This window comes from Typopeltis vanoorti, chromosome 15, assembly GCF_054136105.1.
Source record: "Typopeltis vanoorti isolate ZY-2024b chromosome 15, IOZ_Tvanoo_1.0, whole genome shotgun sequence".
In the NCBI taxonomy this organism is placed as follows: domain Eukaryota; kingdom Metazoa; phylum Arthropoda; class Arachnida; order Uropygi; family Thelyphonidae; genus Typopeltis; species Typopeltis vanoorti.
In genome coordinates, this window is record NC_143563.1 from 62,137,668 (window position 1) to 62,150,616 (window position 12,949).

The following is a 12,949-nucleotide window of genomic DNA, read 5'->3' on the forward strand; positions in this document are numbered from 1 at the left end:
ATGGGCATCTCATATAAAACCAATCACCGCATCTCACGGTCGATTGATCCCCAAACCAAAAAAAAAAAAAAAAAAAAAAAAATAATTTTCAGTTGAAATAAAAATAGAATAAATATAATTTAAAATATATGGTGTAAAAAGTAAAGTTCATATTTTTGAAATAAAATTTAATTATTTTAAGAAAATTTAATTTTTTATCACTTATTTTTTATTTTGCTTTATTATTTAAGACTAACTTTGTTTTATAAATAAGGTCATCATTTTAATTATTTTATTTATTTATTATTATATATCAGTATATGTCAAATACATTGTATTACCCGATTTATTATTAATTTCATATGGAATTGGGAGTAGGTAATAACGTAATGAAAAATTAATATTTAGTATTTGGTTTTAAGATTTAATTACAGATTTAAGATTTAATAGCAATTGTATTGTAATATCTCGTGGACATGTCGTATTGGTTTGTATGGGAAAGATCGTATTCACCTATTCGAGTTTGGTTATTGTCAATGAATTAAAATATTTAATTAAAAAAAAGGCCAGACACAAATATCTTCAATATTTCTCGGTTTTACTTACTTCACAAGGCATTTACATACAGGGAGAGACAGCAATGGTCTCTATTGTACAACTCATCAACACATTAACTACAAGCACGCGCGCACATACACACATACAGGAAGAAAAAAAAAAAAATCCACACGACTCTCTTGATAAGGGTGTGGGGGATTTGGATATTTAGGTGCAGCCATTGAAAAATACAGCCACGCCCTATGGCATTATTTGCCATAACTGGAAAAAAAGGAGGTAGCATAACGAACGCGCATGTCCGGAGGAGAACTAATTCGGAGCCGCTGTATGGTCATCAAATGCGAGGTGTTGCCTCTAACTCTCGGCGTCTGTCCATGTGTTCGGTGGATGAACAAAAAAAGCTACCTTCCCTGGACTTGCCAATCAACTGGTTATACGATCTTTTTGCTGACGTACAACTATTTTGATAGATGTCAGTCATACTAAAAATATTGTGGATTGTTCAGACTCAAAATAACTTTTCTTCTTCGTTTGATTCTTTGTTTTTTTTTTGTCTTTTTTTTTGATAGATTTTTAATAGTATAATTTAAATAACAAATAGCTTTGGGCAATAATCATATGCCAACTGTCACGTGATATGACATCACAATGTTTATTTCACAGCTTCCTTATATGCACTCAGACACGCAACAATGCAAAAAAAAAAAAAAATCAACAATGCCTACAAAAAAAAAAAAAAAAGGGCAACCGATCAACAATAAATTAGCTGAAATAGGATTGGTGGTCTGTTTTTTTTTTTTTGTTTGTTTTTATCTTCTACTCAGATCTATGTATAATACACTAAATACAGGCTTCTGCGATACTAGGATAGAAACAAACCTCACGAGGGAAGGGGAGATACAATTTTTTTTCACATATTGTCCGAGTGTTTTGCATACAAACAAAATACTGTTATTAATCCTTCTCCGAGTCTTTCTTATGCTATGGCAATAGCTGCTGTGTACTGTACAAAGCGCCGCCTAGTGGAAACTTCTCTAATGATGTTTTTGCTACGCTACATGTTGTGCTAAAGCAAAAACCTTTTTTCTTGGAGGAAGACGCAAGTTTTAAAGGAGGTAGGCCTAGCAAAGTAATATATTCAATGGCAGACGCCAGCGACACCTGGTGACAAGTAGATGTAATCTCACAGCACTTTTAATTTTTTCCTCCCTTGGTTGGGGTGAACATCGAGAGGAGAGTCTCCCCCCTTTTCGCCCCGACTTACGTAGTTTGTGCTGCTAATCTTTGGCACAATACCACAATCCCGTTTCAGATTTCTTTCTTTGTTTTTTTTTATTTTATTTTTTACAGAAATGTCTTCTTGTTTCAATAGGACCTTCTTGGCGTCTATAAAAAAGAAACAACAACAACAAAAAAAAAATTAATTTTCGACATCAACTATTTCTTGTGGTTGGCAGTCCACTTCGTCTGAGGGATACTCTTGGTCGCAGCTGTCTGTAGCCATTCCCAATGATGATGGCGAAAACGCACCGTCGTCCGGAGATTGATCGGGTATACCCAGCGTGTGCGTCAGCGTATGCCTCCGGAGGTCACAGTTCCGTCGAAAAACTTTACCGCAAGAGTCGCAGTTGTACGGTTTGATGTCGGTGTGGGTGAGAAGATGAGTTTTCAAATTGCTCCTCTGGTTGAAAGTGCGGCCACACGTGGGACATTTGTGAGGTGAATCCTCCATGTGAAGTATTCGGTGTACGGCCAGCGTCCGAGACTGACAGAAACCTTTGCCGCATTCTGTACACTTAAAAGGCTTTTCCTTAGAATGTATATACCTAAAAAAGAAAAAAAAAAGAAAAAAGTTTAAAGCCTTGCATTATTCGAAAAAGAAAAATCTTGCTCTATTCATGATATGTTTGCCATGACGTCATTGATTTTTACGAAACTATCACGTGATCTTTGATCAGTGGAAGGGAAAGAATAGTCATTGGGACGGGCTACAAGAGAAATGGATTATCGGGAGAGATGAAAGTGCGATTTTTGTTCAGAGATAATTACAAGATCGTTGATACAACTGTTAGGTCTGTTCGTGTGAGGACTTATGACGTCATGATAAATATATCCATAGAAACAATTCAATCGATCAATAAATGAGTCAAATATATCGCCATAATCAATTAAAATTGTCAATTTTATTAAAAAACTTTTTTAAAGTAAAAAACAACTTGTGTGTGTGTTCTCTGATAGGTTTGTCTGTTTTTAATCTTTCTGTCTCTTAAGACTGACTCATTGAGCACTAATTGCAAAAGGCTAGAAAAAAAAGATTGGGATTCGACACAACAAAACACGACACAACAAAAAAAAAAAAAAAAATCTTTTTTTTTTTTTTTGTTGTGTCGTGTCTTCTATGTCTATTCTACTTATGAATTAGCGATCATTGCAGATGCTCAGTCATAGGTCGTATGCGATGCGTAGTGTGTATTCTGAAATCGTCTATTCAACTCTCCCCCCCCCCAATATTAAATCAATCCTGAGCGCGCCACTGGGTCCATATGTACTTTTACGGAGACCTCCACCTGACCTCTCTGAGTATCTTTTTGTTGCACTTCTGACGTTGAACACGAACCGTATGCAGGTTATGTTTTCTTTTTCATCTTCCTGTCCTTTAAGACTCACTGATTTAGCCCTGTTTTGCAAGGACTACGTCTAGATTTGAACCTAGGTCTTGTCATTCAACGCTACGATCCCGTTCTATCTATCCTTCTACAAAAAAAAAAGTTAAAAACCAATAAAGTGACCTTTGAATCGGTATCGAAAAAATATTAGAATATATCTGGACTTAGATCGTCTTTTAATGTGCTCTCTTGGGTGCTTGGATTTGTCTCTGGATTCGCAATGTTAAAGGCAGAATATAAACTCCAAATGTCCTGCTTCAAACAAAGGACGTTATGAGGCTATGGCTACTCATCTAAAGCCAGTGAAAATGTCTACGCGATTCAGAAGATAAGCAGACGCATTTGAATGAGTAGTTTATGCGATGTAAGTAGGAGTGAAAAACTTTTCAATATGGGAAAAAAAAAAAAATCTCTTTCTTTCTGAGACATAAAGTACTTTTGCTGACAGAATAAGCAAGATTTATCGAAGCATGAGCTCTCTCCCTCTCTCTCTTTCTCTTTCTGTCAGTAGTAGTGAGCCCGAATCTCCTTCCGTTTCTGGATCCACCCGCACAGCGGGAATTCGGGGGTGATTGTTACGCCCCTCGGTAACACACTGTGAAACCTTCTCCAGGATTCACAGTCCATCATTTAAAAATACGTCAGGGGATTCCAATGTTTTTTTTTTTTTTTCACGTTTGGATATGAATTTTGAAATCCTTTTTTCAATCCTAAAGGACCGTGCTAAGCGAGAATTGATGGGGGTGGGAGAGATATGGACAATGAAACAATGCTGTCTTTTATTGGGGACACTATATTTTCTTCTTGTATGCTCTTTTCGAGCAACTGCGGGCGTAGGACACAAATGAAAACACGCAGGGTGTCAACTATAAATCTTGCTTACGGGGGCCCAAACTAAATTTGTTATTTCATCGTCTTGAGTTATATATTACTCACGAAGATAAACTGTCCCTACAGCTGACAATTTAATAGAAGCAAGTACTCAGTAATGACACAGCACAGCTAATGTGTACATGACTGATTTAGGACATTACCAGGCAACCAGTGGGTTAAAAAGACTGCGGAACATTGTGGGGTAAAGATAAAAGGGAGGGATGCTGAAAGGATCTGGAAAAGCTGCGAAGAAAGTGCAAAAATTCAACGCTGTTTGCGTTGAGTTGGACGGCCATGTTAGGCTTAACAGTTAAGCCTAACATGGCTGACAAAAAAAAAAATGTCTTAGGCTAAACTTAAAATAAATGAAACTATTTCTTACCTGTGATCTCGTAAATGATCTTGTCTGCGAAAAGCCTTGTGACAGATATCGCACGTGTAAGGCCTCTCGTCGGTATGCGTCCTCTCGTGAATCAAAAGATTATAAGACTTAGTAAACCGACGCTGACAATATTTGCAAATAAATTCCTTTTTGGGTCTCGATGATCCGCGCCCTCTAGCGAGTTTTCTGTCGAAGAAATCTGGCGCTAGACCCATTGCTCCGAGAGTGTAATAAGAGGTCATAAAAGGGAATGCGTGGCTAGTAATTAATGCCACAGAAGCTTTGGTTTGAGGGATGGCCTTGTCGAAAGTATTTTCGCTGACTGGAGTTTCGCGTTCGTCTTTCGATGTGGCCGATTCGGCCAACTTGGAGAAGTCGAATTTCGATTTCTGTCTGACCCCGTTCACTTCGCTCGACACCGGTTTCGACAAACCGTTCACCCTAGACGGTAATTTGTCCGAACTACTCGGAGACATCCCAGAGTCTTTCGCCGTAATGTCCAGTTTAGGGAGACACGAGGTCAATGCGGGGGTTTGAAGCACAAACGGGTACGCTCCGAACTGCTGGGCACATCCGGCCACAGAATAAGCGGGAAGGAGAGGCAGAGGTGCTAGCGGAAGATGCGGACGTGGATATAATGGCTGCGGTAAAGTGTGCATAGCAGAGGGTTGCATCAGAATTCCAGGCAGGGTTGAAGTCGGTGATGTCAGGAGGACTTTCTTGCTGGATGATGTTGAGGTAGAGAACGGGAGTTCGGTTCGACACGGACGACTGACGAAACTTTTGTCGGCATCAATGCCTGAGGTCTTTACTGTCGTCGGATCTTGAGGTCTCTCCCTGTTGTCATCTGAAAATAAAAAAAAGAGCATCGAATAGTCTCTTTTTATTCACTTTCTACACGTTCTTATACATACAAATATAAAAATAATCGAACTCACACGCGAAGCCGCTTGAATTAACATGCATATTGTTGCTTCTGGCAACAACTCACATTGTTACGCAATGAGCATGACGTCACAATAAGTTTTTTTAAAAAAATAATAATAAAGAAAAAAGGGAGAAAAAAAACATGGTGATTGATTTCACACATGCGCTCGTGCTGTGTTCATCGTCGATTTCAATCTGATGCGCGTGTCAGAACTTGTGGTTGATTTCAATCTACTGCGTCTGCCTACAAAGGAATTTCCATAACGATATTTTATACATTAAAAAAAAAAAAAACAGACAACAGTACAGATTACGGTAACAAATATCACGTGTCAGACAAGGAAGCGTATCAATAAAAGATTTAAAAGGCATTCGCTAAAACACGAACGTAATTAATCAAATAGTTAATAAAAACACGTTAGTATTTCAATCACTGACTGTAATGACAAACGATGTCACATCCCACCTGTTGTCAAGTGAATCGAAATAAGGGGAGGGGGAAGAAAATAAAGAGCGAGGCATGCAACTGCGTGCTTCAATAGGTCATATGGTTCATGATTCGTGATGACCTCAGTTGTATTCTCAGAATTCTTTTCCCTGTTTCGCTTCTCCTATCGCGTTAGATCATCGGAATTAGAAATGGGGAAAGTGAGCCGTATATCACCTCAACCACCTGCTATAGTTAGGCCTACATATCAAGGCTGGAACATACGATACAGCGAGATACAGAACTGATAAAGAGCTCAGCCCAGTTTCGCTGATGAGAGATATTACGGGAGGGTAGGGGGAACAGAAAACGTCGGTATCCCACCAAATATCCACTTTGCTACTGTATGAAAGGTTTGGGGAAATCTTAGACTGCTGTTCAATGCTCTTAAAATCAAAAGAATACATGCACTCTATACGGGGAGAGGTCAAATGAACATGCGATCGTCCATCTGAGTATTCGTTATACGGAAAATAAATTTAAAAAAAAAAGTTGATAGAAATGTGACAAGTTATCATAAACATCAACATTGTTGACCGCTAATAGATTGTGTGTCCCAATTCAGAGAACTAGATCTTGCTTGCCTTAATACAAATATAAGGGCCATCCTTATATTTGCATCCGTTGCACATGCAAAGCGAACACGAAGCCCCACCTGTTGGATTTAATTGCATTTCTTGTAATGAGTGAACATAACTGAAGACATCGCAAACTATAGAAAGAATTGGAAAAACCACATAGAAAGAATGAATGAGGGCAGATGGCCAAATATTGCCTGGAAATATAAACCAAATGGACACTGATCAAGAGGAAGAGCCAGGAGGAGATGGGCAGAAGACTTTTTAAAACTCTTGAAAACGTTACAGACAAACAATTGCCTAATACCGGAAGCCAAGAAGAAGAAAAAGTTTTAGTTTTAAAAAAAAAAAAAAAGCATGAAATTTCGACTTAATGAAGCTTATTTCTCGATAGGTGGCGCTCCTAAATCCTCTGTTTAAACCACTGTTTTTAAAGATCATTTAGAAGGCAATTAATCTTAGCTATCTCTATACGTTGTGTGTGTGGCTTTTCTCCCCATTCTAGAGATACAACGCACACCGATGCGGCGAGATATTTTTAGTGTTTTCATCATCCTCGCGCCATAGGGTAACAAGAGCATAAGGTGGTGTGTGTCGGTGCACCTGTTAAAGAAACGTGTCACCCTGGTGATGTACACGAAAGCGAATGAAACGCTGCTAACATCTTTACAATTTCCCCCATGGGTCACCCAGAAAGGCAACAACTAAGATAGAGTGAAAGAGACAGACTCGGCGAAAGTAAATCAGGATAAAATGCATGGCTTCGACCTACCCCCGCTTATGTTATCTGTACCTCGTAGAAAAATGTAGGAATGTCACACGTGGCTTATTTCCAAAAACGCGCCCAGTAATTGCCCTAATAACTATAAAATCTCCAGAATTGGGGGCACCATAAAAATGATGTTTGTTTAAAGTTTTAACGGACGACATGCTGAATTTGGCAACCCCAGCACTAAGCCAGTCATTCGCATAAACATTGAAATGAAGAATGTCTCTACCGATAGATGGCACTAAACTGCCATTAATAAACATAAACATTCGCTACTTTGGAAACTTACCACCAGGTGGCACTATGGTTGAGTGTTACAAACAATGTTGGTTGTTGTTTCCAGAGGATGTTTTCGTTTCAGTCGACTCAGGCTGGATTGTGCCGGTCCATATCCTTCAGAGTCCATTATTGTTTTGGAAGAACACGAAAAAGCTTCAGATGCAGCAGTGTGTGTGTGTGTGTGTGTGTGTGTGTGTGTGTGTGTGTGTGTGTGTGTGTGTGTGTGTGTGTGTGTGTGTGTGTGTGTGTGTGTGTGTGTGTTCTGTCAATTAGCTGGTTCTTTCGGAGATTAATAAACAGGTCAGTGACCGATGATGGGTCTTAAACTCCCAAAAAAGTGTCTGAGGATAACACACATTCATAGATGAATTTTTAATTAAATTAATTTTTTTTTTTTAAATTCATGACGCGACCTTTGAAGCACCATTATCCTCATTCACTGCTATTGGAAAGCCATTAAGACAGACTAATTACTGATAGGAACTCAATCAATGATTACCCATCCTTTCAGAAATCCATTTGTCTTTTTCAAATGATGAATGAAAGATTAATTACACTTCTTAAGTTATATACGTGAGGAAAAAAAATAACATTAATAACATTTCAAGATATTTCATTTTAATGTAAGCTCTAAAACAATAAAAAAAGTAACAATACCATTCTTCACAACAATTGCAATGCAACAGATCAATTTCAGTAGAGCGCGCGCGAAATCCACTTTGTTGTTTTCCACATACATTCACATTTAATTGTTATCGCGAATGGTATATCTTTGGATGACTATTGTTAATTGAGATTATTTTGAGAATACGCAACCAGCGGTCGACGTACATTCAAAATCTTAATATATATTTTAAACACCTAACAAACTAACTAACCTCAAGTCGCAAAAGGTTTATAATGTTGGCATTAATTTGATAATAATTAAGGTGTTTTCTCATTAAGTCTTGACCATACTTGTAATGTGTAATGTTTTTTTTTTTTTTTTTGTGTGTGTGTGTGTGTGTGTGTGTGTGTGTGTGTGTGTGTGTGTGTGTGTGTGTGTGTGTGTGTGTGTGTGTGAAATGCAAAAGGTTATCACGTAATAGGAAGAAAGAATAATGAAGTCATCAAAAAATCGCGATATACGCAATACACATGATGTAAATCCTCAAAAATAAATGCCCTTAATGATACAAAACTCTATTAATTAAGGAAAAATAAATCACTATAATAAGATAAAGTTCGTGAGCGGTGGGAATGTAAATATAGCCTTAGAATGCAAATACTGCGTATCGAGCAAAGGTCCAAACAAAGAGTAAGAAAGGTTGATTCTTATAGGCGACCCCGCGATGATGCAAGGAAACGTGAAATGAAACAAATAAAGTGTGAAAACCCACTATCAGATGGCAATAATAATAAAAAAAAATAGAATTTTTATTTTTTTCGAAGCTTTTATTGTGACGTCATCAACAATCGAAGAAGTCAATCGATACAGTCAAATTCAAATATAAGATGTTCAATATTTAAATAAGATTCCTTTGACTATCTGCAGGTTTCTTTCCTAGTTTCTTTCCTTCGATATAATGCCCCAGTAAACAAGTACCTTATCGCTTTTCTTGATCGAAGATAGAAAGTAATTAGCAGAGGTGGGGTTAAAAACTGCCTCAGATAAGACAGGAAGAAGATCAAGCAAAAACAACCTAAAGAAAAAAGATAAGAAACACACGCATGTGCGAGAAGGAAGTTGATAAGGATGCAAGAAACCTTAATGTACATGGCTTGGCGTTGACATGACCCAGCGAGAGTTAAAACGAAGCCACACTTCCCCTGTCACTGCCGATATTCAGGGATTAACTAGCTGAAATCAGCTAACAGCATTTGTATAATACGCTTGAGATACACTGCATTAAGAGTTTATCACCCTGAAGTTAATTCCGTGGACTTCGATATAATTATTTAATTGCTATTCATTCTGACAGAGCATTATCAAATCAGCTTGATTATAAGATTTATAATATTCAATAAAATAATCTTTTTGTTGCCAAACGAAGCTCTTTTCAAATCGTAAGATATATTTAGATTATTATCCCCTAATTGTTACACGGTATTGTTAGATCTTTAGACGAATAATATCCCATTGTTAATGTCACGTGTTTTGAATTTTACTCCTGCGCGTGTGTTGAATTGTTGTCGATTTCCAATACTATTTGATTCTTGCGCATGTCCCTCGCATTGTAGTTGATTTCACCTTTTTGCGCATGCTTATAGATTATGAAAATTGATGAATAATATTCCATTGTTAATGTCACTTGCTTTGAATTTTACACCTGCGCGTATAAACTAAACTGTTGTCCATTTCAGATACTATTTGATTCTTGCGCGTTACTTGAGTTGTTGCTGATTTCAGCTTATTGCGCATGCTTATAGATTATGTTAATTTCAATACGTAGTCGACTTGGAGATTAATAACATTTCAAATATAACAACAATGCAATTGTTTTCAACCCAATTCAAACAAATAATTATTTTACTTCTACTTTATAAATAAATAAAATAAAATAAATTATCAATAAATAAAGAAAAAAGAAGTTAAAACGAAAGACAATTTTTTTCTTAAAAAAATTACGAAATTAAAACATAGAAAAAAAAAAATTTTTTTTTTTTAAGTTGGTTTCACTCTCACTTACATTTGACTGCGTTAAGATCCAAAGCGGCAGAACTCAAACGGTGCAAACACTAAACGGGCGCCAACAAACTACACAGCTACTTTTCAGACGCAAATTCCTCCGACTGACGAATACACTCATGGGGAGGACACAAGGCGTCCAGGAGTCATCTGTGCAATTTCGGCCGAGCACGTAATCGACGCTACACAAGTACGTTGCTGCTTTCCGCGAAAATTATCATAATCCCCGTCCACAATGACAGGGAAGCAGTTTTTCTGGGATGCTGCCACAGGGTTAAAAGAAAAGGAAACAAAAAAAATCGCTATAATTACGCCGAAAATGTCCAAATTGTAGCTGTCTGACTTTGTTCTGGGAGCTAAGTAAACCTAATTGTGGCTGTATTTGAATCAAATGTGACTTTACACCAGGACAAGCCGATAGAGCTGATTAAGTAGTAATAGGTAGAACAGAGACAGTTGTTATGATAATCGCAGCTTATTATTATGCATTTAAAAGGGATGGCAAAGGAGGTAGCACGGTCGTATATAATGGTACTGACTTGTAGCAAAGTGTTTAGTAGTTCTAGTAGAGATTAGGGCCTTTACAAAGAGGTATTTTGCCTAAATAGTGTCTTTAACAAGCAAATGGTTCTCAGACGACATTGGTTTTTGTTATCGGCGAGTTAGCAGCTTTTCTGGAATATTAATACGTACTAAAAATGCCAATAAAAGAATAAGAATCAACTTAGTATACAGAAAACCGTTGATATCAATCGTCTGTGCATCTTTAATTGTTCGTTTTTTTTTTTGTTTCATTTACAATTGAAAACGGCAATAATTCGTTTTCATTTCAACAATAAAAGACAAAAGTCATTCAAGGTGAATAATATTGTTAAAAGGCAACAATGAACAAGAGACTCGAATAGGAAATTTGATGTACATTTCATCAGACGATATTTAAAAAAAAAAAAAAGCTGCAATGAACCATGTTGAATAAAACATTGTTGAAATCAACATTTTTCGTGATTCTGGATAAATGTACATTTCGTGTAGTTTTACTCAGAGCGTGTAATGTATTGAAAACATCATTAAAGCTATAAATGACAACTATAGTTAGAAATTACTAAACTGAACACAGATTTATGGCCTTTTAAAAGCCTTATAGAAAAGTCGTGAGTAAAGACAAATGGGTAGCGATTATTGCCTTATTTTAAATGCATATCTAAGCCTCATTGACACGAAAAATCTATTTTCCAATACACAATGGAGAATTTATATACGTATGAATGGGACTATTACATATTAATACATGATGTGCGAGCAAGTAGCGGGACTGTGCATGTTGGGGGCTGATTACTAGCACGATGAACATTCCAATGAGCGGTAAGGTACAGCAGCATTCTCAAAATACCACGACTTGATAGGTCAGATGCGGGGGTCACATCGAAGACAGTTCCGAACGGATCGCAGGCAAAACCAAGAGCAATACAATGTGTAAACAACACGAATCTCGGCACGGCAAAACTCGAACAGTGAGGAGGGCCGCAACGAAGCCGACGATAATCGGCGGACGGCGCACAGCCCGCCCGGGGACAGGTGTTGGCCAGTGGCCACCACACCGCTAACATCTCTAAAATACACGTTAGCCACGGCAATTTGCCCTCTGCCGATCATATTTCAGACGGCGTCCGTGCCAGCAATGACAGCGCCGCCTTAACGCCAGTGACATTTAGTCTCCCCTAACAGTCGGAGAAACATTCCGATATGATTTGGGTTCGCATTAAGGGGTCGGCGGAGAGCACGCACTTTTTTTTTTTTTTTTTGGGAGCCGTATGGGTACCGATAATTCAGGTTCTTTAGGCGTAATCTGGGACTTTTAATTTGGCTTTTAAAACCTGTGTAATTTGGGTCTATTACAGTTCTGGTCGGCAACAGAACGTGAGACCCTCTTTCTGTCTCTGTGTGCGTGTGCGTGTGTTACTGCACTTTCTTAGATTTATATTAACTTGGTCTCATGAAGTCGTACGCTACACAAGCCTATCTCAGCATAGAAACACGCAGCGGATCTAAAACAATTAGAAGAGCAATAAAGTACATTCAAGCCATTGGGGTAACAATACTGATTCAAATTTATCGTTCTCGTTTTATTAAATATCCTTGGCATTCAAATCACTGTTAATTCAATCATTATTACGTGTATAATAATTACTTCGATCCTTTGTCTAAATATTATGAATGACTATTTGACAGTCTACTTCAATTTAGAATAAAGGAAAGCACCACCTATGATAAACATACGGACCCAAAAGACAAAGAAGTTAAACATCGTTCCTAATTAGCTGATGTAAAAATAAAAATATTGATCCTGTGCTCGTCCTAAAAACCTCTCGTGCAAACCTATTAATGGAAACATTGGCTTTAACAATATGCTCAGGATGACGATATTTATTGCTCAGGAAAAGGCGTTTTCGGTAAACTTTCAATAAGCTATGTCATCACTAAAACAGTTTTAAAATTTACATTTTAAAATTGAACTAATAAACGTCAGTCGCGTGAATCAGATGGATCATTTATCGACTGAAAAAGTAGCTGCGAATAGAGAGTAAATCCATGCCTTGTATATTGCATTAATTGTCCCGGATTTTAAACATATTGTAGTTGATTTCACCTTTTTGCGCATGCTTATAAATTACGAAATTTGATGAATAATATTCCATTGTTAATGTCACGCGTTTTGAATTTTACACCTGCGCGTATAAACTAAACTGTTGTTCATTTCAAATACTATTTGTTTCTGCCCTGCT

At 37.4% G+C, this 12,949-nt stretch overlaps 1 protein-coding gene across 2 annotated transcripts in view; it reads right to left on the reverse strand.

Moving 5' to 3' along the window:
* Positions 1 to 560: 560 nt before the first annotated feature.
* The window catches only part of LOC150098803 (uncharacterized), a 124,433-nt gene continuing 112,044 nt past the window's right edge, over positions 561 to 12,949 (reverse strand). For both annotated transcript variants that reach the window (XM_090404572.1, XM_090404573.1), the window contains 2 exons: positions 4,459 to 5,305; positions 561 to 2,363 (listed from right to left, as the gene is read on the reverse strand). In XM_090404572.1, the coding sequence (XP_090260698.1) occupies positions 1,958 to 2,363; positions 4,459 to 5,305 (1,253 nt within the window). In that variant the 3' untranslated portion in view covers positions 561 to 1,957. The remainder of the gene's footprint in view (positions 2,364 to 4,458; positions 5,306 to 12,949) is intronic.